Source organism: Aptenodytes patagonicus, chromosome 3 (assembly GCF_965638725.1).
Source record: "Aptenodytes patagonicus chromosome 3, bAptPat1.pri.cur, whole genome shotgun sequence".
NCBI lineage: Eukaryota > Metazoa > Chordata > Aves > Sphenisciformes > Spheniscidae > Aptenodytes > Aptenodytes patagonicus.
The window spans coordinates 124477665-124504873 of record NC_134951.1 but is presented as its reverse complement, the minus strand read 5'-3'; the positions used below and the strand labels follow the sequence as shown (position 1 = coordinate 124504873).

The window sequence follows — 27209 nt, the reverse complement described above, 5'->3', positions numbered from 1 at the left end:
ACTAGAAGTATGACAAATCTGCATGACACTTATCTAGAAAAGGCTCTCCCTCATTAAAGCAGCCAAGCAGCCATAAGATAAAAGGGAATATCCTTGCATACACAAAATTGGTTAAAAAACAGAAAACAAAGTAGGAGTAAATAAGTATCTTGTTACAAGTGGAATGCCAAATCAACTTATAGTAGCACCTATTCTGTTCAACAACATGATGTGATTTTACTGATGACGCTAAGTTATTCAAGGTACTAAGAGGACTTGAGTGAAGAAGGATTCTGAGTAGTGACCTGACAATAAAACACCAGATTTTATTCAGCAAGTCTCCAAATAATGAAAAAGAGGTAGTTCTTCACACAACCCATAGTTAAGCGGTAAAGGTTTTTGCAGATGCCAGAAATTAATGTGGGCTCAAGAGGAAACAACAATTTCATGGCAGAAAATGCCACTGATTACCTCCATGTATGCAGGAACCAGTCATGACTCAGGAATGTAGAGTCTGGGATAGCAAATGGGGTAGGGAAAGGGAAGTACATATTTGCTCTGTTCTTATATTCTTCCTTAAGTATCATTTGTGGCTATCCTGGATTCCAGTCATCAAGCTGCGTGGATCCACTGCAGCTGCTTTTGTTCTTATGTAATATAATTTACTGAAGTACTTATAGTCACTTCCACATTATCAGAGTTAGAGGTACAAGCTTGCCGCATGAGTAGTTACCTTCCTTCTCTTTCCCTTTGAAGACTTAACATCGACATCATGTTATCTTTGCCAAATCAATTACTTTGCATCTACTACAGGCTGAACAGAAAAATTCAGATAAAAGTGGTTCTGTTATTACTAGTGCAGGCACAGATACTCACAGCTGAAGCTGTACCTTAAATTTATGTTGCCTATTTAAAGTATACTTTTAACATTTATAAGAGGTTGCATGATACAGTAAATTAACATTTCTAAACTGTAATTACATTCTTAAAACTTTGATCACACTTTCAAAGCAGCCTCTTGCACAGGGTAACAAAGCTCTAGCATAAGCTAGCAAGGGCTCTAGTATTGGCAGAAATTAATAAATTCAGCTTTCTTGCAGACTGCAGGCAATACAGGCAGATCACATTTCAGTGTTTTTAAAAAAAAAAAACAAAACACTCACTACATTGGAAAGCCACCAGATTTTTACAAATGGTAGAAATCCCATTTCCTCGCACACTTGGCAAACTGAAGAAGACAAAGCAGGTGAGCCTTGACATAACCTTGATGTAGTTCAACAAGTAACATGGTTTAAAACATCATTTCAGTTTGGTGCTTACATACTTTGATAGTTCTGAGAGAATTATGGAGTGTGACCACAAAGCTGATCGTGCAACTTTCTTTGTAACTGATCATACGGAGAGCTCCATCCATGCAAAACCAACCACACAATCCCACAGCCTTATAGCATGTATAACATTACTCTTGCCATCTCAGGTCTGGGAAAAGGGAGACAGAATAATGCGACTTCAAGAATGTATTTTCCATGTGCAGCACAGAGAAGCCAAAACATATGCACCTAGTTCTCCCTGCTAATACTTATTGTAAGTACATGTCTAAGATTTGGATTAAGGTTTTGGGGGGTGGGGGGGGTTGGGTTTGGGTTTTTGTAATTAAGTTACTAAACTTATTTTCCTGATGTTTGGCAATTACTTCAGTTCTTCATAGAATCATAGAACAGTTTGGGTTGGAAGGGACCTTTCAAGGTCATCTAGTCCAACCCCCTCATTTTACAGAGCTATTCAACAGTCACATAATTTCAAGCTGATTTACCTCCAGTTCTCCATGCAAACTCTACCATAGCAATTGTAGCAAGCATTAAAAAAAAAAAGGGGAGACTTTTTGATTAAGTTTGTTACATTATTTAATGCAATAGCTCGCTTCAGATGAGATCTTCTGTGGTACCTTGGAAACAACATTCTCTAATTGTTTCTGAAGCACATCTAACTTTCCCTCCCCCGGTAACACTGGAAAAAACAATTTTGGCTTTCTTACATGTTACCTGTGAGACAGTTTCCAATTTCTTTTCAGCTGTAACAATCCCATGTTGTCACACACGGTGTTAATGGTTACTTTCCAGCCTCACTGACCAGAAGCTTAGGCATTACAAGACTATCTTTGCTAAGGACTGGTATGGAAATCAGCATAACATTTTCTGGAACTGATTTTTCAGGTTTTTGTTTGCTCTTTCTTGCTGTTGTGTTCTTCTTTTTTCAAAGAAAAAAAAAATCAGATATACTACCATTAATGATTATACCGCAAAATTAAGTGTACTCAAATCTTCAGAAAAATGACAAATTTTAAGTTGCTCAAGCAATCTTTTCCCAGATGCCTCTGAGAATGGCTAATAATGCAGTCTTAATGTAAGCTAGTATTGTTTTCCTACGTATCCATTTTAGGCACTTAAATAGCAGACACTGCCATCTCATCTTTTTTGAGAAGGAAACTGAAGCACAAGACTATAATGGTCTAATACCTCCTTTCTGTAAATCCAGTTCGACATAGACTATTATTTATGCTAAGATCAAGTAACAGAATTAGAGAACATCTGTGAAGAATTCAGTTTTAATTCATTTGCTCAGTATTACAAAGAATACCTCTGCCACTGATTTTTTTTAGCATATCCTTCAATTACCCTAATCTGAAATCATTCTTCCAGCAAAACATTCACATAGTCTACACTCAAGTCTTAACTGTCACAGCCTGCTTCACAGCATCAGTTCATTCCTAGAGCAGGTCCATCCTGTGCAATGGCTCAAGCATATAATCATGTAGGTGTGTCCTTCAGTATGTATAAACCTGGGTGGAAGCGGGGGGTGTGGGGAGTGGAGGAGGGTTGGCAACCTTAATACCAGTATTTTTTTCATTGACATTGCAACAGCAAATGGCATTTCTGCATTGACTCTGGAATAGGATTAACTTCCCAATCCCGGTTGTTTTAATTGTTTTAATGCAAATTGTTTTGCTAAATAGAAGTATGCTGAAGGTACTGAGGAGACAAAAGAAATCACTGGTGTTTTGGAGCAGGTTTGTGAAAATATGTTGGCTGGGATTATTCTTCTCATGTTTCTCCAAAATAAATTAATAGTCTGGGTTAGGTAAACCAAACTAGCAGTGGTCATCCTTATTTTTAAGCCATAATGTGTAGATTTACTCTGACCGGGGTACATTTTGGCTAGCAAGATATCATCTGGCAACTAATCATCTCTGTCACAACAGAAACACAACTGGTACTAGAAACAACGGAAACTTTTGTGCATGCAAACAGAGTTAGTCAAGAAACCTTCCTTCTGGAGGATCTCCTACACATAAGTAGCAACTACTTTCTTTTAAAAAACAAAAACAAAAACCCACACAAAACCTTTAAGTGTTTTTACTCTTTCTAGAGTCACAGAAATAAAGGTGTTCTGCTTAACTGAGCCCAAAAGTTGTTCTGCAAATGCTGTTTTGGACAGCAGATGGATAGGGCAAAAGTTTCAGTCACGTGGAACTAGAAATCAAAACTTTCTGTTCAAAATGAAATGTATCATGAGTATGTATGAAAATTGGCATGATCAAGTAAAATGGTGCCACTGTTTCAGGGATTACATTTAAGCATTGAGTATTAGCAACTTTGAACTGCAATTTTCTGGATGTTTATCTACATTTAGAACTAGACCCAATAAAAGCCTTAATTGGAGTCCTGGGTTTCAATCTCTGGTTTAGGGACTACTCATATATTTTTTGCAGTAATACTGTTTACTGTAAAATAAAGAAACATTCTGTAATCTTCTGTGTTCTCCTTCTGCTTTGGGTAATGACCTCTGATTTCTTTCCTGCATAACTTCAACAGGAAGCGTAGGGCATGCTTTCACCTATAGCAAACTACAGACTAGTTGTAATGGCACTTTCAAAAAGGGAGGGGGACTGAAGAAAAGAAGGAAGGGGAACCACATCCTGCTTTCCATGGGTAAGTGCACTAATTTTTAGCCTAGTTTATAGATGGTGTATCAATATAACATAATCACTTCTTTTATTTTAAGAAAAAAAGTTTTTGTAAGAGACCTGACTACTGCTAATATACAGTATAATCCAAGTCTATTTTCTGGATCGGCTTATTCCACCATATTAGATGAAGCAAAGCCTACCTAGGTTAAAAAAAAAAAAAAAAAGGGCAAATTAATTTGACAGCCTGTTTACACCAGAACAGTTCTGGACAAAAACTCACAGATGGGTGTAACTATAGAATCTGAGAGTCAAACGGTCACCTGCTGAATTTAGATATATGTTGGTTCAGTTGGTGCTTTTGGGATCCAAGATGGATCACAACTGCAGACTTCCAGGACTGAGCTGTTAAAGAGCCTACGTTTTGGTAAAAAAAGTCCTTCATTGGATTTAATCCTAGAATCACAAATTCACTTGAATTAGATGTTGCTAAAATGCAGCTGAAGTAGTAGTTCATAATTTTTTCTACTTAGATACTTAATAGAAAATTAGTAAACTTAAACCATCCTTATATACCATAATACCATAAGCTAGTTGAACGTTAAGAACAGTGAAGTGATGTACACCTCAAAATATGAGGCACCATTTAAAATTACTCTGTCCTGTTCTTCCTACTGACACCACCAGTTTACTCACTTGTAGCCATGATACCTGGAGGACATGCTGGTATCCCGTGATCAACTGCCCATCTGTAAGCTCCTTCACCAACTAAAAAGCTAGGAGACACAGAAGAGGGAGTTTAAACAAAACCATATAACAAATCCCCCTTTTCTTGCAATTATTTTTTCTATTTGGTTTGGTCATTTTAAAATTGTAAGCTGTCTACATTTCACAGAAATGTCAGCTACAATTACATTTGGCAACCTTATGTAGTTTCATTAAAAGACTATGCAGCTCTGACATTAAGTTTAGTACTGGATAAAAACACGTGCTATTAAATTTGAAATTAATTACCAAATAGCACCAGCTTTTCATTGCAGCTAAACCAGGACAACGCCGCCTAGAGTCTTGCTCTCTATAACAACTTAATAAGATCCTGAAGACCAACAACATGGGATGAATGAGGCGAGAATGGTAAGGTATTTCCAGTAAAGTCAGCCAATGCCACAGGAATATCAAGAAGTCCTTTGAGAAGTACAACACAAGCTAAAAATAAGCCTTATTTAGAAGGATAAAGGTCTGTCTCATGGAGTTTTATCAAGCATTTGCAAATGAGTCAAGTCTACTGAATTTTTAATATATTTGCAAAAAAAACCAACAATTTGAGAAGTTGTTTTCTAGTCAGTACTGAACATTTTACAGTATAGAGACAGTACGCACTACCATGACAATGAACGATAGCAAAAAAATTATATATAGACATGTAACTTTCGGGGGGGGGAAAAGCCTCAGTTATCTAAACTGTTTCCCCTTAAATAAATTAATCTGATTCCCTGAAAAGGGGAATGTGGTAGCTGGAAATCACACATTTTCAGAAAGCTGCTGCACAACAGTACCAACAACGGCAACACAGTAAAGGATAACTATTGCCAATTGTAACTTCATATCTCCCTTTCGAAATAAGAGTAAAACAACTGCCTAGTGGACACAAGAAGTAAAGACTGAGGATTTACAGCAATTTCAAAAAGTTTTACAGAAATACCAGAATTATGAATTTGAGGCTAAAGAAGTTATTTCAGCTACAAAGAAGTCCCTGGGGCCACACAGTACTACAGCTTCTGAGAATGTTATTGATACAGCAAATTTGTTGGCTTTAATGCTGTTGGAAGTTTTCTTGACAGTGCTATATCCAACACCTGCAGCTTTCAGTGTCTAGTATTTTGAGGTGGTACTTTCTGTCTTCTCTATAACTTAACCAATACAAAAGGTGTGTCCACTCTTTCCTTACAAAAGTCTCAAAAAAAAGTTTATCTAGATAAGAATTTGAATTGTTAAATACATATTTCTTACCATCATTAGTGCAGCTCCAGATATATATTGTTCATGTTGCAAGATACTGTAGAATAAGTTACTGGGTACTTTGGGAGAACTCAAGCGTCTCCTATTAGGCCAGCTAGTGGCTCAAGAAACAACCTGTCACTTTCATTAACGTAAGAGAGAAATGCAAACCATAGCCAAACCTAATTAAGTAGTATTCTCCATTGACTAAAAGAAGATTTGGTCTTTAAAATAAAAGCTTTCTATCAACAATACTTTCTCAGGAAGTGAATAAGCACTTCCCATTCAAAAAAACAATTTACACAGAAAGGAAGGGTAGGTGGAGAAAGTATCAAGCTCAAATATTAGGAGTTTTATATATGATAAATTGAATAGCACAGATCAGTCAGAAACACTGACTGACAGAAACCCAAAAACAAAGGATGAATGAGTTTGTGCTCTGCTACTCTGAAAGTTGGTTCTGTACAAACAGGATAAAAAGATCTTTCTTGCAAATACATCAAACGAAGAGTACTCTCTAGTTGTTACAGGCTCAGAACACGCAGAAGATGAAAACATCCTCTCAGCAAGGAGGTGATGCTTGGACGTGCTTTCCAGTTCCAGGCAAACTAGACCATATTAACGGAAAATGCCAGTAAAAGTCTCTAAAAATGGGGGTTTTAGGCAATTTTCTCCAAGAACATGGTTATCCTGGTTCTATTTGCTCCAAACAGGACCATTTAAGACAGGCCACGCCAAGCTAAGCAGAAGTGGCAGAAGAAGGTGAGGTTCATTAAAGATGGTCAAGATGATCCTGAACGTAACAAACTCACTTCGTAACATTTATTATAAAATGCAGCAATCACTCTGAAAACACTGTTACAAAGAAGAAATTGTTCTGAAGAAATATAGAACAGAGATAAAAGGTGGTGCAAGTCTTCACTCTAGGTACTTTCTTGACTACGCGCTGCCCTACAAGTTACACAATGTATATATCCTGCCTACAGTACTGTAAAACTGTGAAGCAATTACAAATCCCTGTATACCCAAAGGGGGGGAAAAAAACCCCTAACAAGGGATTCTTTCCCATATGTTACTATTAATACTGAAAAAGGGATACAGACATGAACTTAGATATCAGTAGTTCTAAGGAGTTCTAAGAAAGGAGACATTTAGGTGTATTTGTACCATCCTGCAATCCTTATGTATCTACACTTAATAGTAAACAGATGTAAATAAGCCTTTTCCCTTAGGAAGGTCAAGGTTTCAGTGTAAGAAATAGAAAATCTTCAAACTTATTACTACAAAACATCTAATCCATTATTCTGTGACTAAAGACCACTTCCAAAGATCCATCCATACGTAATTGTGCAATTATAATAGTGCTTTCTTTTGTAAAGTTATACAATGAACAGGAATATCTTATATGATAATATGCAACGTTTACAAGTTCAGTATTTTCTGTTCCTGCATACATAAGCAGAGAAAATCCTGACAACATCAAGCTGAATAAAATACGACAGAAAGATGCAAGGACCTTAGAAGTTTCAAACAACACACTCATGCATTCAGGGATTCTCTACTTTAAACTTTTTAAACTTTAATTTGGATAGTGGGATTCTGTGTCTTAAACAAGACAACAATATATTGATCCGGAATGACACACTCTACAGAGCAATTTACAGCAAATGGGATACATCAGTTAGGACACTTCATCACTCCTTCCCAATAAGCTTACCATCTCAGAATAAATTAATTCACACTCATTAGAATTTCTTCTGCTGAAAATTAGAAATGTACCACTTTGAATTGGTTTTGAACTGTCACTATAAAAACAGGTGCTGAACAGAAGTAAACAGGCCAAACTAACTGCCTCCATTTGTTCTTTTACAGACAAGAATCTCCATAATGCCACTTTTACTGATCTCTCAGTTCCTGAATTTTTCTTGTGTGGCCATGTGTCAAACATTCTGGCCCAAAAACATTAAGCTAGCTTAGATCATGCTATAGAAACAGTCTCTACCACTAGGTTTTTTTAACAAGACAGGTTCTTAGGCTAAGCAGTATCTGGAAGATTCCCCAATACACTATTTGCCCATGAGAAACAAGATGAAACTTGCATATCTTTACAAATAAAAATCAGTTACTAAAATCCTGACACTTGGTAGGAATGCCAAAATACAGCTGCTCTCTTGTCATTTGACTATATATATTCCCAGCTTGTGCAGGAATGTATTTTAGTCCCAAAACAACAATGTGTCATGCCAAACCCTGCCAGAAAGGCAAGGCATGAAATTGTCAATAGTCATCACCTACAATGAATGTGAGGCCTCCCATTCTGAACTTGGGATACCCTGTATGTACAGGAGCGTCTACCAAAGCAAGCCTAAAGCATAATCCATCATATACCACTAGTATAGATTGTTCCCAGGGTAACTAATTTGCTCTAATAAAATATACATTCAAAATCCAGAATGGGAAAAAGGAAATGAAAAAATGTATTAGGTAACTCAGGTCCACAACATTTGCACAATAAACCGTATGTGTTGGCTCCGAAGACAGTTCACCTCTCGCCTCCAGAGTTTGAGCTCCCTTGTCTTTAAAAGCATCTGTTAGCCAAGACCTTGCACAGTGTTTGAAAGATTTAGTCTTGTCCTTTGAGGGCAAGAGGATACAGTTTCTTTTCCATTCAGTTATTTTTAAAATAGCAGCAGCATAAACTAGGTCATGAAGTTACAGCAAACATGCTAAAATGCCCAAGTGCTCTTCCTTACAACAATTCGAGAAAACACTGTGATGATACAGACAAAACTAAATCACAAGTGCTCGCTCCCGTAGCTGACTTCAGCACTAGTTCTGGAACACCAGAAAACCCCACCTCACTTGACACTCTCTTCAATGTAACTCAGCTAAGCCCTGCTTTCTCCTGACATCTGAAGAAATGAGCTACTAACAGCAATTGAAATTCAAGCTCCTATTCCTTAGTAAACTTCTCCTCCGAAAAAAAAAGAAGTTACCTCACTAACTACAGTTACTCTTTTCTTTCTTCATTAAAGAAGAGAGTTTTAAAAGCAAAATCTGCTTGTTGATGGTTTGGTTTCAGGGTGGCTTTTTCTGATCTATGAACTTCCTTTGCAGCATGACAGAACGCTGAAATAGTGCTTTTCCTCACTGTTTAAATTGGAATACTATACCATCTAGCTACAGACTATTTGGCTAATTTTACAGAATAAGAATAACATAGTAAAGAAAGTAAAAGTTGTGAATCTAAATACACATATTTTAAACTACATAAATGCTGGTTTAATACATCTGCAAATACTGTAGTCCATTAGTTAGCAAATGGTAGCAACACGTATGATAACTGAGGATAGCAGTCAATTAATATGAATGAATCATTCAAGTTCTCTACTTGTCAATTTAAGCTGCTAATGAAAATAAGATGGTTTTAAGAGCAATCACTTCTGACACATTTCTTGGATTCTTTCCAAAATGATGCAATAATATTTAAAATTGTTATGCATTTAATAGTAATGTCTTCCATCTAAGTATTATACCCATCTCAATAAAGGAGTGCATGTTTTCACTGTTGTTGTAAATACTATTAAATCTATCTTTAAAATAACTTCCTATTTTGGCTAAGATAAGAGGAAGTTAACTAAACACTGCACATTTCCACACTTATAGCTACAAAATAAAGCAACAAAGACAGGCAGTAAAGTAGGATTCTTTTATATACTTGTTAAAAACTATGTTGCTTTTTTTAAAGGTAGACGGAGGCAAAGGCAGTAGAATTTCATTTTAATCTTGATGTATTTAGGGATTTTTCAAAACGCTACAGTAACAAACGTAAGAATTCAGTATGACGTAACTGGAAATAATCACACAGACAGAAATTATCGCAAAATGATGTTGCCATCTATTCACAATACTTCATTCTACCCACAGCTTCATCAAGTGCACAACATGTTTCAAGATCACAGAACAAAGCTTATCTTCTTTTTAAAGGCACATTATCACTGGTATGTAAAACAGCACCAGCCTTCTTGGGATAAGATATAACCTTCAAATATTGCATGCAGTAGAGACAAAAGACCAAAGTAAAGTCAAGCAGAACAAAGCAATTACCAAGGTGGAATTCTGCCAGCAGAGAGTTTTCCCTTCTGCCCTTCACACAACAATCTATTTGCAACTGAAACTGGATTCTTGATCCCTGAAAAGAAAAATTAGCAAAAAATGGGAACAAAACATTAAAATATTTTTCCACATAGCATTGTAGTGTTCATTTTGGCAATGGAAGACAGCTTCCTTTAATTTCCAAGGCTTTGCCAAGTCATTCAGAGGCACCTTATGTTATGTTTCAATTTAATACCAACTTTATCAGTTTTTCCTTCATGTGTCCTATCAGTAGTGACAAAGCCTTCTAATCAACACACCCCCCCTTTTTTATTTTTTTTTTAAAGAAAGAATCTTATTGAAATATTAGGAGCGACCTCCTACCACAGAAATCTCAAATTGTATCTACAGTATTCCACAGGCCAAAGATGTTTTATGAGCATTAATTTTTCAAGATGGAAAGAGCTTTCATTTGGATCTATCTGGCCAGAAGAGGGATTATAGGATTCAGGCTTAGCTTTCTCTCACTCCCTCATTTCCTCCTTCCCCATGACTGGAAGGATACATTTTGTAACAAACAAGCCTTGAAACACTTAATTTTACTATTTATTTTAGATTTATATCTACATGAGGAAGTTATTACCACAGTTTAGAACTATTCTAGGATAAAGAACGAAGCTTGAAATGTTGTCAGAAAAGCTATTCAATAGTAACAGTTAAGGCTGTTCGATGTACTTAGGACAAAACCTAAACAACCCCTATTTGGGACTGTATACCTATATTTGTTTTGTACTGAAAGCTAAAACTAGACAAAAAAAGAGAAGCGCATTAATTCTCAGATTAACTAAGTCCCATATGCAAATGTATCTAACCTTATAACAGTAACACACAAAATAAATCCAAATGTAACTGATCACGTGAGAGAAATTATAATGAAAAAAATCTACAGTATACAGAAATTTTATGTCCCAAGCAAACAGCTTGACAGATGAGCAGCTCTGCCCATTCTCAAGAATACATGAGAGGCTTCAGTTTGGAGGCTAGCACCCTGCATAGCCTTCTGACACTATAAAGGAAACTTTGGTCCCTTAGGATCCTAATTTGACCAACTTAAGTAAGAGATCGAAGTATCAATTGACCTTATGATTGAATTATATACCAGTAAGTTCTTCGAGGGGACAGAGAACACAAACAAATATAAAGCCTAATTTAAATGCTTGTAATCTTTTTTTTAATAATTGCATTTTATTATAAAGTTATCATTCTACAAATTCGTCTGAGCAAACTCACTCCCATTGTGAATACTGTATAGTAGCATACAATCGTTCTGCATCAAAGGATTATCAGTGAACTAATAAGACAATATGTTACACAAAGCAAATTAACACAAAACAGTATTGCAGGGAGCAGGAATGCCTCCCCCTTTTTTAAAGGGGGCAAACTTTATTTAAACAGGGAAGTATTTACAATGTCCCCCCCTCCAAAAAAGTAACAAAAAAGAACAAAATTGATCTTTGCACTTAAATCAGTGGTTAGCTTTACAATACGTAGTTAACATACCACTCAGTGCTCCAACCGCTCCAAAATTTAATGACTTTCCATCCATTATACTGGCATCACATTCTATCTCACCCAGAAGGTTTAGGTTAGACCCCAATCCTGCATTTGTAAAAGGAGAATCCTAGAAGTAAGAACAAAACACTATAAGGCCACATCCATAACAGACTAGATCAAAACCTTTGTATAACTGATCTGATGACACTGATCTTGGTGCAGTGCACTTTCTGATTCGAGTAGTTTAATCCTCCACAACAAAAACAACAACAATTTGAACAGGGCTAATTACTAATAATGGATATAATAATATTATTAGTAATTAATAACAAATTAATTGCTAATAACAAATTACTTTAATGGATACCTTACACCCTTTATAGGGTGTGATATATCTCAAGTGTAATAATGTGCTGATATAAAAACCAATCACCCAACAATTTAAGATGATCATTTATATGCAAGCAAAAGCCTTGTAACACGAGTGAAAATCTCCCCCTCCCTCCCTCCCCCAAAATACACACTTCATTTGGTCCCTAACCCGTCAAGTAACATCTGAGTAACATCTAATAATCACTGCAGAGACCACAGTCTACCTTTGAAACTCTTAAGTATGACACAGCAGCAAAACAGAACTGTACCTTTCGTTAACATTCTAAGCCTACGATTGCAGCTCTGCATGCAGAAATAAAGAATCGGCATCGGTAACAATTCACTTTGTAAAATTTCTATTTGATCATTAGCATAAGGACAGTCATTACTGCGGTCTGGAAGTTTCTTGAATAAAAACCAAGATGTATTTCATAGAAAGTATGGAACAACATTCAATAAACTAATTAAAAACCGAACTCCTTTTTTATTAGCACCTTCTGTAGCTTTTTGCAAACTCAAGGTTCTCAAACAAGAAGTTTTTCATGCTAGAATTCAAAACACCCATTTTTGCCCCCCCGTTTCATCAGAGCATCCCCATGACTTTAAAAACACGAAGTTTCAAAGTAGCACAGTTCAGGAGCCTCACTGCCCGCTCAATATAATCCCCTCCTTTCTAGATGCAAGCACAAAATGAGCACAGGACAAAGATAACAGCCCAGAACAGCCAAACAGTAAAATTTCAGAGAGATGCTGCATGCTTTCAGAGTTTCATATCTGTTTTTATTACAACAGCGTAACAACCTGATGCAACGAAGAAAAATGGTTGAATAAACCACATGTGAACACGTCAATGAAATTAGATGGTGATACTTTTACAGTACATGTAATAAAAGCTGAATCGGGAAACAAATCTACTGGAAACAGCTCAAAGTTCTGTCTTAAATGTTAAGTGAACTGGTTCTTTTTTGTACATACTAATTTGTAATGAATACAAGAAAACGAAAGAAAGAGAACACAGAAATGAAAAATAAATTTGATGTTAGTTAGTTTTTGTTAACTTTCACATGAACAAGTAGTGAGTAAATTCAAAACCTGTTTTGCAAGATGTTGATTCTAATTTACAGAGATATTTAAAGTGTTCTTAGTGTTTGAGTCACCAAAACGCTATCTTCCTGAAGAATCATGAATACATAATACATGGTTAATACATAATCACGAAACAGACTGTAATCTCTCCATGTTCATTTTATAGTACTCATCTTTATTTTCTGCTTTTTCCTTATGCATCCAAGTAGCAGCACAAGATTTTATCCCATTTTATCCCATCCTGTTTTATCCCAACACCACAACAGATCTTCAAATTCACTGTGTATATTCATTGTGTTGTTCATTTTGACGGCTACGCCTCACAGCAAATAAGTACATTTGAAAAGATTTTAGGATAAAGAAATGCTTGCAGTTTAGTGCACAGGGAATAACTTTCCCTAGAAGGGTAGGCGGGGGTGGGAATATGATTTAAAAAAGGCTGCCAAGATGATGGACTTGAAAAGGTGGAAGACTGCAGAGCAGCCGCTGGCTTAACTGACTTCATTGCTCCCCAGGCTCTGTAAGTATGAAGAAAATTAAGTCAGTGAAGTTTAGAACAAAAGGAGCAGAGAAGCGATGGAAGGAATCTGAACGTGAACGGTGAAAGGTACTTGGAGGACAAAGTAAAAACAGGAATGCGTTAGGATGAACAATGCTTACTCCTAGTGCTGTCCAAATTCCAAGCACCTGTTCAAAATTTCTGTGGAGCTTTACTTAGCTTTACAATCAGGCCGCACTCAGTTAAGAAGATGGTCTCAGAATTTCCAAGAGGAAGATGGTCTACTCTAACTTCACAGATCTGAAAGATGATCTGACAACAGCTTTAGACAGTGCAGGAACTGGGTGTGAACGCATGGAATTTTTGATACCTACCTGAGTGTCTCTGAGATGAGATATAAAGCCTTTGAAATGAGGCAGGGAAAAACCTTTATAAAAAATGGGAACAGACATTCACACCTACTTCTATGAATAGGCAAGGACATGAAATACACCACACAAATACATCTCTTTTTGAAAGCATTAATCTCTGCAAAGTCTGACCAAAAGATTTCAAGACTCTGATATACAAATGGAGGAACACCACTTATGAAAATTAAGGTGTATTTTGAAATGAAAATTCAAAACCTTCAAGGAATGCAGAAACATTATTAAAACAGAAGCGTGCATGCTGTCAAAGGGGGACAAAAATAAACTGAGCTAACTGAAGCAGTCTCTTCATACCCTCGGACAGAAAAATGCAGTACTACAAGAACTACATGACTACCATAGGATGGGGAAGAACCCAATCAAAGCACGTATCCAGGAAGAGGGAGGAAGGGAAAGGAGGGAAAGGTTTATAATACAGAAGGTATCTTCAGGAATATACTTTTATTTAAAAACACAAGCAGAGATCAGCCTTTATATTTCTAAGGAGACTGAAAAAAGACAAGAAAGCAAACCAAGCATGAGCTTTGCATGTTAACAGCAAGCCCTACCTTTTCCTACTACCATGGAAAAGTAAAAAAGAAGAGGAAAAGACAAACAAATGGCTATTCAAAGCATTTTAACAAAACATAAGCTTTCAATTATGTGAAAAATACTAGACTACCTGGCAATTACTCCACCACTGAAGTATCTCTAACTTACAACGTACACCTGTAGCAAAGGAGATAATACAAAGCTTTAAGACGTGAAACAAGAGTTTCATTTTCCTGTCACCCATCTTGTAAAAATTCTCAGACTACCAAGGGTATCATTTTTGGTTTTAGAATCCTTTTTACTTCAAGATGTATTTATAAATGTTCTGGCAGCAAACACAGGCATGCTGAAGTTTCTAGCTGCGGTCAAAGTTGGAATGCTTGAAGAAGTTACTCAACACTGTAACACTAATAGTCCTGAATTACATCTAGGCAAATAGTTAAAATGCTCTATTTTCAACATGCATTAAAGAACATTCCATCCATCTTCGATACAGTTTTGGCCATGGTTTATTTGCAACTTTTAAAAGGGATTCAAAGTCTACAGGCATTTCTTTTTTACACACTGTAATTTTAAAATCTATTTTTCTGTGGAAATTTAGTGACAAGAAGTAATAGTCTACAAGGATGAGTCACGTCCCTTTCAATTACACCAGCTCAAATGTTTTCAAAGAACACCCTTGTCACAGATTACTGTTAGCCACTCTGCTGCAAAACATCATTGTATTGCTTTTAACTAGAATTAACAACTTCCAGTTCACTACCCATTAAAAGTTCATCTGTGGCGACTGCCTTAATACAACAAGGCCGCTGGCATTGTGCTTTCATCTTTAAAGATAAGTCCTTGGGACTAAGATTGTATATTCAAAAATCTTAATTACTATAAAATTAATAAATAAAGAAAAAACAATTCAACAAGAAACAAGTTCTTTCACTGCAAAATTTTGCTGACAGCCACGCAAACCCACTGCTTGAGTATACCAACAGGTTCAAAATATCCTTTGCATTGATCCACAACAACAACAAAAAAAAAAGCAAAGTAAATTGAGCAACTTCAGTAGCAAGGAGATCGAAATCCAGAACGTGACATCCGCTTCCCTATCGATCATATTAATTTCCAATTTAAATTATGTTCATAAAGAACATTCTACTGAAGTCAGATTAAAGAAACAAGTGATCTACACACAGTATTAATAAACTTAGACTACTTCTAAGTTTGAAATCTTCATCATTCTTTACAACAAACTTATGTTCTTGCCTCCAGTACCTGAACAGTTGACTTTCTGAAGTGCTCTATAGTCAAAGAAAAGCTTGAAATTTCACATTGTTCTCACAGCCAGCCAGCCATGCAATCAGCATATGGTTTTGTTGAAAACTACAAGTTTTAAGGGGGGGGGACAGGGACCTCCTCCCCCGCCAAAAAAAGCTGCCCAAATCCCTTTGCGTTTCAAGAGAAACTCAGACTTCATATGGTGGCTGATAGCAAGAGTGCAAAAAGCAACGGTACTGCAATAATGCTTTGTAGAAGCATACAGTGTAAATGATGACTCTTATGAAGCATCTTGTCCAGACCCATTTTATTACCGAAAGCTGAAAGAGGTAACATGTTCATTTGTTTCTCTGCAATGACAGAGTTCACAAACTGGGAAACATAACTGCCTTTAATCAACTTATCAAATACAGCTGATGCTTACGAAGACCAGCACAGCTATTTTAACGGTATTCTGGGTCAGCTGCTCTTGTTACTTTGCGAAAGAAATCTACCTTTTCTCTAGTTAACTTTTAGCATTATCATCTTAATCACAGAACACTGGTTCACTTGAGATTCATATAGTCCAACAAAGAAAGGCTGTTCTTTCTCCATTTAGAGCCTGCAAAAACAAAACAAAAAACAGACAGCATACCACAAGCAAACTGTCAGTTTGCTCATAAAAGATCAAGAGCAAGTCTTGTGCCTCAACAAGTCTTTGAAGTGATGCCTCTTGGATTAGCTGAAATTCTGTGTAATAGGAGTTGTGTAATTGAGCGGAACTGAGGAAAAAAATTCATCTTTTGTGACACTTCCACGAAAAGATATTTGTGCTTTGCAAAGACTACAGATTTTTGGAATACAGCATTAAAAGTCCCAGAGAACTGTAGAAGTGATTAAATATTTCAGATAAAAGCACAGCAATGTGTTCTACAGCAACCAAAATATCAAGAAGTTACAAACAGTACTCCACAATGGAATCTGTTATGACATGTTATACAAACTCTTGTTGTTCTGTATCTTAATCTGCATTACAGTGAGACATGTAAACAAACATTGTTTTCATACAGATTTTCGCTATGTATTTGCCAACTCAAAATGCTAAAGTACTTTACGAAAAGACGCTATTTTTTCCTGCATAAACAAAAGGGTAGTGATAGCTCATTACAGCGACAGTCAACATACAAACCTACATTTTTACCCTTAAAATTTTGTAACTGATGAGAAAAACTATTTTGTTTGCTTTATTGACTTGCCACATGCAGCTTCTGTTTTCCATAGAGCAATAGGAAAAACATCAGAATTAGAACAGAAGATGTAGCTCCAGAAATGACAGAGATGTCTGGAGGTGGTGTTCAGTATGAGATATGAGCAGATACAAACCTTTCAACATTTTGAAAGCTGACAGTCTAACACTTTGGAATTTTTCATACCAGATCCAAAAAACTGCCACTGCAAACCATACCATTTTCTGTTTTGAGTATACCTTTGATTTTTCCTCAATGTAACTGCACAGCTATGTACTTTAATTTAAAAGAAGCCCAAATCCCAAACCAAATATTCTTTATCCCAGTAACAGAGAGAACAACCCACAATTAAGAGGTTATATAAATCAATAAATAAATGAAAGCCAATAATTACACTAATGACAGCAGCAGAACCTAAAGAAAATAATATTTAATCTTAAAAACAGGAAAAAGGAAAAAAATAGGTTTTGTGCAACAGTACACATCAAAATACTACCTAAGACAATTATAAAACCAGAAAGTGGAATGATGGCAGGCATCACCACGATAATAGCAAGACAGATGAGAAGAAAAAGGTTGCCGATTGGAGTAATTTCATAAAAAGGTTTTAATTTCATCTTAAAGCCCTAACTTCTTACACAGATGTCACTTCAGAGTATTTAAGTCTACTAAAGTAAAAGAAGAAAAGTCTCTTGGGGATAACAAAAACAGATAAAATATTTACCCCAGGCACAGCTGCAAAGAGATATATAACTGTTAAGCTTCTTAAAATATGTTTTCTTGTGTGTAGCTCAGGAACACAATAAAAAAATCACAACACAAAGTAGATTATTTTTTTTTTCCCCCCACTGAGGAGAGAACTGACACACAGAACAACCTTGTGGAGTAACAGCAGCCTCAGTTAGTTTATGGAAGTGCATTATGAATAATTCCATTAGAGATATACCTTTTGTTTTCACCTAGCTATATTCTAATGTGTAAGATAACACATGAAAGCGTATTTGAACAGTTCAGTGGAGACCAAAAGTACTGTTGAAAGCCAAGAAGCTTGCCAAGTTAAAAGTATGACTCAAGTCTTGGCTCCTAGTCAGCATGTCTAACACATATTATTAAAGTACATACTGCCTGCCTTACGCTAACCCTATCAAGTATGTTAATTAACACTTTCCCAACATGTGTGTAAGCAAATCCACTGCTAATCCTCTCAGAATACCACCATAAATTCCAAACCCAGGAAATTATTTTTACAGCACAACACTTACCTTGCCTTCCTTCTTTACTAATAAAGTTGGAGAGGAAGAGGCAGTTACTCCTTACAGGAGAAGAGGAATACCTGTTTCAATCATTACTGCCATGGGGGATTAGTGGACCTGGGACAATAACCAAACTGCCTCATTTATATCCCAGAAATTCTTTTAGCTTTACTCTCTTGTACATCATTTCATAAGGACCCTTCACTGAAGTCAGATGCTATAAAAATCTCACCACTACAGAAAAACACTTTTCCAAAAACCTCACAAACAGCTGCTCATCTCTTTATGATTATCAAGATTTTCTATCTTAATTAACAAGTACCATTTTGAAATGAAAGCATTACTTGTCCTATTCTTCTACACAGATTTTGTCATAAAAATCAGAAAAATGCATTATCTTACACTGAAGTCACATTTCCCTGAACAGCCTGCTTCTAGTCTCTTATCTTATCAGAGATCATACAGACACAAACTAAAAAAAGTAAGAAAAAAAGCCTTTGGGAACTGCATTAATTTAAGCACGTAGCAAAAGTATGTTGTAGGACAAATGAGAACTTAAAATTTCTACTTAATTTTCACAGAGTCCTTTAATTGGATGGAGAGACAAGCAGCATTAAATTTATGCAATCACTTTTGTAGAATTATCCTGAAGAACCGAAAAAGGTATGAGTAACACAACCCCGGATATCATACTCAGAGACAGTTACCTCAACCTAATTACTACATGAGAGTGTTAATAGAACTACTAAAGACTAACTACATCTAAATTCTTTGGATCATAATTTCAAGAAATGAAACATAACTCAGTGTGAGATATTAATGCAAACAAAAGGAATGAGGGCTTATCCTAGAATTTCTAGTTAACATATGTGACCAGTAGCATGATTTTTTTCCCTATCTAAGAAGCAGAGCCAGTGCAGTCTGCCTGTAACTCGGTAAGTCAGATATAAAGTTCCCTACAAAGTGTTCAATAAGTCTTTCACGACTGTATTTATTCTTGAAGGTTAAAGATTATCTGATAAGGCATACCTAAGATGACAACCAAATTGCACCAACTAGACAACTTCTATTCAGTTTGCATTTTTAGAAAGTCTTTAACTAAATTTACTCCAAAATATAGCAGAAAAGGAAAAGATAAAATTAGCGTAGCACAAAAATGGAAATCTTGGTCGATTTCCCATTTGAATTAATACCTTCCTACAGAAAAATCTGGCAATGTATCCGAGAGACATATTTACTACTAGTCAGAAATTCATACCTCTAATTCTATAAGTGCTGCAGTCACTGCATCTGTTGCAAGAGCACCAGCCTGTAGCTTTTCAATTGCCTGTAAAACAGAATTTTTAGTTGAAGATTAGGAAATTCTAATATTCTGCGACTAAGCCCTACATTTTCCTAGTCCTGTACAAAACAAAATCTTCACCAAATTAGTTTAAAATGTAAGAGGACATAAAAACAAGAGGCACTGGAACTAGTCAGTAGGCACCATGTGAGGACAGATCTGAAGGTATGATTTTACTACTCCGACATCGCGACACTGCATTTAGCAGCAGATTCCTGCATGGTCAAATTTATAGCAAAATAAATTCTTATACCTGGTGTCCTCGGACACTTAATGTTTCAGTCAAGAAGTTTCTATTTTTCCTTCCAAGATTCAACAGAAATTCCTAGCACCATATATGGCAATTGTCATGAAGCTGAACAGAACCTACAAGTAAGCTTATCTAAAAGCCAACACATGAAAACAAATCAAATAACGTTATCTTCAAATTATGTATGCACACAGAAATGAACTTCTAATATTATTTCTTAGATCCATACTGGACAAGACCTTACAGTCAAGTTCTCTCGGGGAACCCCAGAAAACAACTACGGCTGCATCTTCAGTCGGAAGACAAACCTGCGACTGTTTGTTCTTCTTATAAGTTATTTATGTTGGCTACCTAGCTTAAGGAACCAAACGGAATCTCAAATTAAACTTAAATTCAACAGCAAACAACCTTTTTTCACACATAATTAGCTGGAAAATGAGTATCATCAGGGCTATTGCACAACTTTAATGAAGCTAGTGTTAAGTTTGGATGATCTTTGAGGCTTCTCATTACAAAATTAGATCGGTATTAGGATTGAGCAACAGAACTGTAAGATGAAGTGATAATTATCAGAGGCCAACTCTGAGACTCCTCTAAAAAGCCTGCCAAGCTGCCCAGCTCCTTCTCCCTGGAGAAAGCAAAAGGCATTAGAAATTTTGGAGACAGGTCTTCCAGCTTCTCATTCAACACTTAGTAGACAGGACTTGCCAGTTCCAAAGCTAAGTTCTTGGAGGAGGAAAAAAAAAAAAAAAAAAATGTAATTTCAATGGAAATTAAAGTCTTGCCATTTCTCCCTTTCCAGCTTTGGAAAGAGGGCTTTGATTTTGGGTTTTTTTTTTTCCTGTTTCTACCTCCCCTCCTATTAAGAAGTTAAGAGCGATCAAGAAGAAAAGAAGAAAAGAAATCCCTGCATTCACGGAGTAATCTGGTTGCTAGAGTTTAAACAAATCCCAAAAAGAGTAGACATTGATGAAAGAAAAATCCAGACACCACATTTAGCTCCAGAAATCCCAGAGCCTCAGGAACAGCGCAGGAAGCTGTAGGACTACTCCGTGTAGGTACCACTGCGACCTTCTCCTGTTCCCCCACTGTTCCTTTGGCGTCTGCTGTTTGCCACCACTGATGAGAATGTTGCTGCACCTCATGGCCATGCAACCTATTGACTCGGTATCACGTTCACTGTCGCTGCTCCATTTTTCCTCTAGAAATGCATACAGCCTGAGTAGCTAAACCCAGATATGCCCATTCAAACTGAAGGGACAGTGCTACCGAATACATTTCTTGTACACCCGCTACAAGACTGTGGAGCTGGTGAGACATACCTTCTGACAGGCTCTTTTGCACACATGCTTGTATTCTTTAGCTTTGGATTCTGAATGATAACCTGCACCTACAGTTAAGGCAAAAGGAAAAGAGGATTATACTACCTGTCAAACTACAGCCTATAGTTCGCATAAAGAATTAAGACACAGACAGATACAGCCTTCCTTATTCGGGATTACATTGGCATTTCCTTTTTGTATCAATGATTGACAACTTTATGCGTTCCAACTTAATTCAAATACACTCAGTAAAATACAGGATACAGAGCAAATATGCAGAAGCGTACAGGTATAAATCTTAGCGCCATACAATCTGTTCTTATAAACATTCTCCAAGAGGTTCCAGTTTTGCTCATTCTTGGATGATTTCCAGTGTAGCTTTTTTATTTATTGTCCATCATTGGGCAAAAACTTTAAGTCAAAAAGTTTAAGTCAAACTCCAATTTTCCTTTTACTGCTGATTTGCAAGTTTGCAATTACCATTCTGTTCATCTTCTCGTGTTTATGCTACATGTTTAGAGCTCATTACTCCTGCTTCAGAACCAGGAGAGTTCCTGGAAATAAAGATCATACAATTTTTTTCACCTTTTTCTCATTTTCAGGCTTTATGTCTATCCTGTTGCATCTAACAACTTTGCCCTGTTTTGTAGCCACTGCCCCCTACTTCCATACCTGAAAAATTTATCAGTGCCCACTATTCAACTAAGTATAGCATCAGAAAAATAACAGACAAGACTAGCACACTGATATTTAAATTCCATCTTCTTCTGTTTTCTTGGTTTTTGAACTTGAAAAATATGCTTGTATTTATCTCAATTTCCCTTTCCTCACCTCTAGAAATGTTAGCTTTGAGGAATCTAAGAAAATAAGTTTTAACACTACTAGTGAAAGAAAAAGAGTTTTAGACAGAGTAAACTAACCCAGTAAAAGACAACATTGAACAATTCTCTTTGCTCTTAAAACAGAATACCAGGGTCATCAAATATCAACCCAAAATCAGTTCTTTGAGGTTTTTTTAGGTTTTTTACCTTAAGGATTTTATAAACCAAGTAGCATATTGGTTTTTCAAATGCTTTAGATGTCACCAGGCTACTTTGCTCAATTTCACCTCATGTCATCACACATATGTACAACCAAATATATAGTCAGATATAAGCATCGCTAATATTTTCAAGATGAACAGTATTTAAGAAAGAACCTATTAGAAGAGAATTTATGAACAAGACACGCATAACACATCATTTTTGTATCACATCTGAGTAGATGACCTCTTCATTACATGTGGAAAAAATAAATAGTAATTCACTTAAATATGAACAATATAAAAAAAAAGAGACTTGGAGGAAAACTTTCAGAAGGGTAAAAAAAGTGAAGTTCTGCAACAAACAGCCTAAGGAGGTTTCAAAAAGTCTTAACTAGACTGTCCTTACAGACAAGCTAGACAAAAAACTGTCAGTAATGAAACAGCTATGTTTGATCTTTCTGTAGGGGAAGGAAATAGACTGAAAGATCTCTCACGTTTTGTAGATTTCCCAAGCTTAGCAGGTAACTGCAGAATTCGACATTTTATGACCATTTAATTTAGGGATTTTGTTTGGGGTTTTCTTTGTCGAGGAGGAAAAAACCCTACGGTTCTGAACACCCAAAAACCTACATTTTTATTATCAATTTCCAAGATCCTCCAAGCCAATGCAACTTCCAATCAAACTCTCCACTCCCAGATTTACACCCAAAGTTAATGTCACTTCATTAACATACTAGTAGTCCAAAGCCAATATAAAATTTTTGTTGGTATTTAGTTTGTATACGCACTATTTCCATTCCAGCTGTTACGCTTCTGCATCTTACCTGCATGGACAAGCACAAATCCCACTCGTTTCCCTCTTTGGGTTTGCTTTGTTTCGGGCTCTTTGACCACCACTTTTACAGCTGTAACCTGAGACGATTTGGAAGGTAACACTTCTACTGAACTTATCCCCTTCTCCATGATCATACATTAGGATCACCATCTTCTACTGGAAAAGAGCATCCTTCCATTCAGAAATAAACTCTGGAGAGGAATCATCCTAAAACCAAATCACATGCATACGTTAGATACTGATTTCAAGAGATGAATTTCACACAAATAACTTCAGAAAGAACTTTTGGAAGAGAGGTTTGAAAGAAGGAGAATATGCCTCTTGAAAGAAGGCCTTCTAAGTTCTGCCTCTTCCTTAGCTAACGGTATTAATGAGACTTAAAATAATCAAATGTCCATGTTGCAAGTTGAAAGCAGCCTTTTCGTTACGACTTAACTTGAACCTAATCATCTTTCCAGACATTGTAGGGAATTGTTGATATAAGGCTTGCCCATGACTGAGAGAAAGCTGCTTTCCATGGTCTCCTTTTATTCAGCAGTACAACTTATTTCTCCACCCATCATGCCTAGCTAGTTTTTAATGTGATGATGCTCCATAGCCACAATCTTTACTTCTTAAAAGTGTTGTTCCCTGCTTGTGTGGAAAGTCCTAAGCAGCGCTGTAGCAATGCTGGCAAAAGCTGAAAGACAGTATACATGGTTGCACGGCACAATCTCCTATCCTCAAATCGCATACTGGCATCTGCCTGCGTGATTTTGTGTCTACGTTTTATGTAGGGGATGTAGAATCCGTGCATTAACACAAATTCAATAGTCATATAAGAAGTTACGAACATGTGCTCCAGAGAATTGTAGCATGAGAGTAACACTTGAAAATGCCATACCTTTTCCTTTCTTTTGCAGGAAATAGCTGTTTAAGATCCTATAATGAACTCCTACTCTTCCACACTTCTTCACCCCTTACCCTTATTATTCTCCACTAATTTGCAGGCGGGGAAGAAAAAAAGAAATTAACTTTTTTTTTATGGCAAAGTATTTAAAAAAAAAAAGCCAAATAAGCCTAAAACAGTGAAAGAAAGTTTGCCTAGGTAAGTGTAAGGATAGCTACCATGGTTATTAGTGAACCACAACATGCTTAAGTCGATCTCAAATAATTTAGTACCCCTATTTAGTTTTGAACTTAACCCTAAAGATGTTTATAGAATTTAATGTTTATAGAAAATTAATGGGAAAACAGTCAGTATTTTCTAGTATACAAAACAAAAAAGCTCCCAAGTTATAGTACAGAACTATGTATTTTTCCGGAGTCAGAAAACAAATTCACCGTATTTACTGCTCCTCTTATCCACAGCGTAATACATGTTAATCCTGACACAAAACTGTTTCTCTAGTTCAACAGGTAAAATGAAAAACAGAGACATTCTACATGTTGAATTAATTCAGGAAGTAAAAAAGCATATAGTGTTAATGCAGGAATGGAGAAAACCTCTATAACATACTAAGATATTCCAATATGATGTCTATCACTCCTACCACCTCAAAAGGGACTACTTGTACCTAAGAATACTAGAAAGTGAATAGAAGCGAAAAAAATCAGATGTCTAATACACAGGATTTAAACCACAGATTTTGCAAACGCTATATGGCTTATTCCAGTAATTAAATACCACTCCGTTTAAACAACCAAAACAATGCAAATGATGTTTAGCAAGATTCAGCACTGGCACAGAACAGACAAATTTGCTGGTCTACCACAACCATCCTTTCAATAACGAAAATTAGCACAGCTTTCTAGGAAGTTACTTATTTTCACTCATTTTTTCTTAGACGTTAAACGTATACAGGTACCTTCATATATTTATAAATTTCTCTTTTAAAATTAAATATGAACTTATTGTTATAAGTATATATATTTATACAAAATGAAAGACCACTACAATACATAAACTCTACGTAGAGAAAAAGCCTTTATGGACCACATCCAATTGTAATGGTCTCCTGTATAAACTTCAGAGCTAAAATTAAAGTCCTAATCACTGCATTTACTTCCTTTTTGCTAACAATAATGAAGAAAGCTCCAGCAGCCGTTGGTACAGGCAGCAAGCTGAAACACAGTCCGTTTCCTACAAACTCCGCTTTGCTGCATCTTATTGCACCACACAGAATGTCATTACGGCAGCAGGGGCATGACAAAGCCTTAAGTAAAACGACAGAGGAGCGAGTAAGGAACCTATATTCTTGTAGAAATGGAAGATGTAGTGTGGTGGTAGGGAAAGTAATAATGACGGTCGTTCAATCGTTTTTGAAAATGAAGATATAGATGCCACTTAAAGACTAACTGATAGCATAACCCCAGACTGAAATCCCTAATTAGGCCTTTACGTACACTCGGGTCTGAGGATGCATTTATTTTCCACCAGACAACGTATAGTCAACCTATCTCAATAATCTTCTATAGTTCATAACGCTTCCGCCACATCAACTCAGTTTTGTCAAACCCCTTCCATCTCAAACCGTTCTTCAAGTCTTTTCAAGTTTCACTCACAAACCTGCTGCTTCCACTTTGTAAGCTCCCGTTGGACCCAACCTTTCCCTTTCTAGCTTCGTCTAGGGTTTATCTGTTCTCTTTCCTGGCTGTCATACATTCATCACCTCTGATCTCATCCCTCCTTGTTACACAGTTCTCTGTTCCACATCTGTACAGCTACAGAAATAGGGGAGGAATACACTCTCGTTCGACTCCTGAAGAACGTGAACCGTAATGATTTTAACCAAAGTAGCCCAAAGCACTTACTGCACTGAAAAAGTAACACTGAATCCTACACAGGCACTCAGAAAAGTGTAAATAACTTGAGTGTGACACCCAACGCAGAAAGAGTTGCTCAGCCTTTCAGCGCACTTGCCACAGACGCCACAGCTATTCCATCAGCCGAGAGGCGACCCTCACCATTCCCCCCAGGCTCGAAGCTCTGCCTAAGGCTCACTGCACAGAAACTTACAGACGCGGCAGAGGGAGGGAGGAAGGAAGGAAGAGATGTACGCACCGATGTCGCCGTCTCAATATCGGCAATATGGAAGAGTTTGGTTTTAAGAGCTTTCGGGTTTTACAGGAGGAGGCCTGAGGTGGGGGGAGGACGAAGAGCGAGAGGGCGAGAGGAAAGCGCTTAACCCCGCGAGCGAGCAGCCCAGGGCCCGCATGGGAACGCTTCGACAACCGAGAGCGAGCAGCGGCAGCCGAGAAGCTGACGAGGAAACGAGCAACCAGCAGCCACGAAACAAAAGTAGAAAAGAAACTTTTATTTGGAAAAAAATCCTCGCCGAGACCGGCCGCGGCCGCCCCACCGAAGCCCCCCCGGGGAGGGCCGGGCGGCCCCTCGCTGGCACGGCGGCAGAAACCCCCGCCACAAGCGGGAAGGCGCGCGCGCCTGCCCGGCGGAAGAGGCCGGGGGCGGCCGCACGGCGGGAAGGAGGCGCAGGCCGGCGCACCCTCCGCCCCGTTACCCCCCTCCGGGAGGCAACGGCCATCGGCCGCCGCCCGGGGAGCCGCCGCCGGGCCCCGCCGGCCGCGGCATCGCCGTGGCAACGGCCGGGGGCGCCGCCTCCCCCTCGGGAGGTGGGGCCGCAGCGGCGGGGGTGACGTCACCCAGGGGAGCCCCCGCCGGCGGCGGCGCGCGGGACCGCTCGAGCCCGCGCGGCCGCCTCCCGGCGCGGCCGTTACGCCCCGCCGCCGCCCGCGGAGCCCCGAGGGGAGGACAAGCGAGCGCGGGGAGGTGGGAGAGGACAGGCCGGGGAGAGGCGGGGATCGGCGGGCTAAGGCGGGGCAGGGCGGAACCAGGCACGAAGCACTCACCCTCCACCGCCGTCAGCCTCGCGCACACCCGGAACCGTCCGCCCGCCCGTTGCCTCGGTGAGGATGAGGCGTCCCGCCCACCGCCTCCCTCCGATTGGGCGAGGCGAGCCAGGCGAGCGGAAATGGCGCAGGCGCCGATTGGCGTTTCGGCAGGCGAATGCCGCGCCAGCTGCCGCGGGAACACCAAGCGGGGCGGCGGCGCAGCCCGGGGGAAGGCGGTGTGGCTGCAGCTAAGGGGCAGGGCGCCCCCGCTTCCCCCCTCAGGCTGGGCGGACCGGGCCGGAGCGGCTTCCGCGCCTGCTTACCGCCCGTCAGGCGGGCGCTGCCGGCCGG

The 27209-nt window shown here is 38.1% G+C and overlaps 1 protein-coding gene across 3 annotated transcripts in view; it reads right to left on the bottom strand.

The window, feature by feature from the left end:
* TASP1 (taspase 1) overlaps window positions 1-26908 on the bottom strand; it is an 87383-nt gene extending 60475 nt beyond the window's left edge. For 2 of the 3 annotated variants that reach the window (XM_076335071.1, XM_076335074.1), the window contains exons 1-7: window positions 26877-26908; window positions 23017-23234; window positions 21169-21236; window positions 19513-19581; window positions 11597-11717; window positions 10049-10133; window positions 4640-4719 (exon numbers count right to left, since the gene is read on the bottom strand). In XM_076335071.1, coding sequence (XP_076191186.1) covers window positions 4640-4719; window positions 10049-10133; window positions 11597-11717; window positions 19513-19581; window positions 21169-21236; window positions 23017-23161 — 568 coding nt within the window. In that variant the 5' untranslated portion in view covers window positions 23162-23234; window positions 26877-26908. The remainder of the gene's footprint in view (window positions 1-4639; window positions 4720-10048; window positions 10134-11596; window positions 11718-19512; window positions 19582-21168; window positions 21237-23016; window positions 23235-26876) is intronic. The other variant, XM_076335072.1, reaches the window with a different exon arrangement.
* Between the last annotated feature and the right edge of the window lie 301 nt (window positions 26909-27209).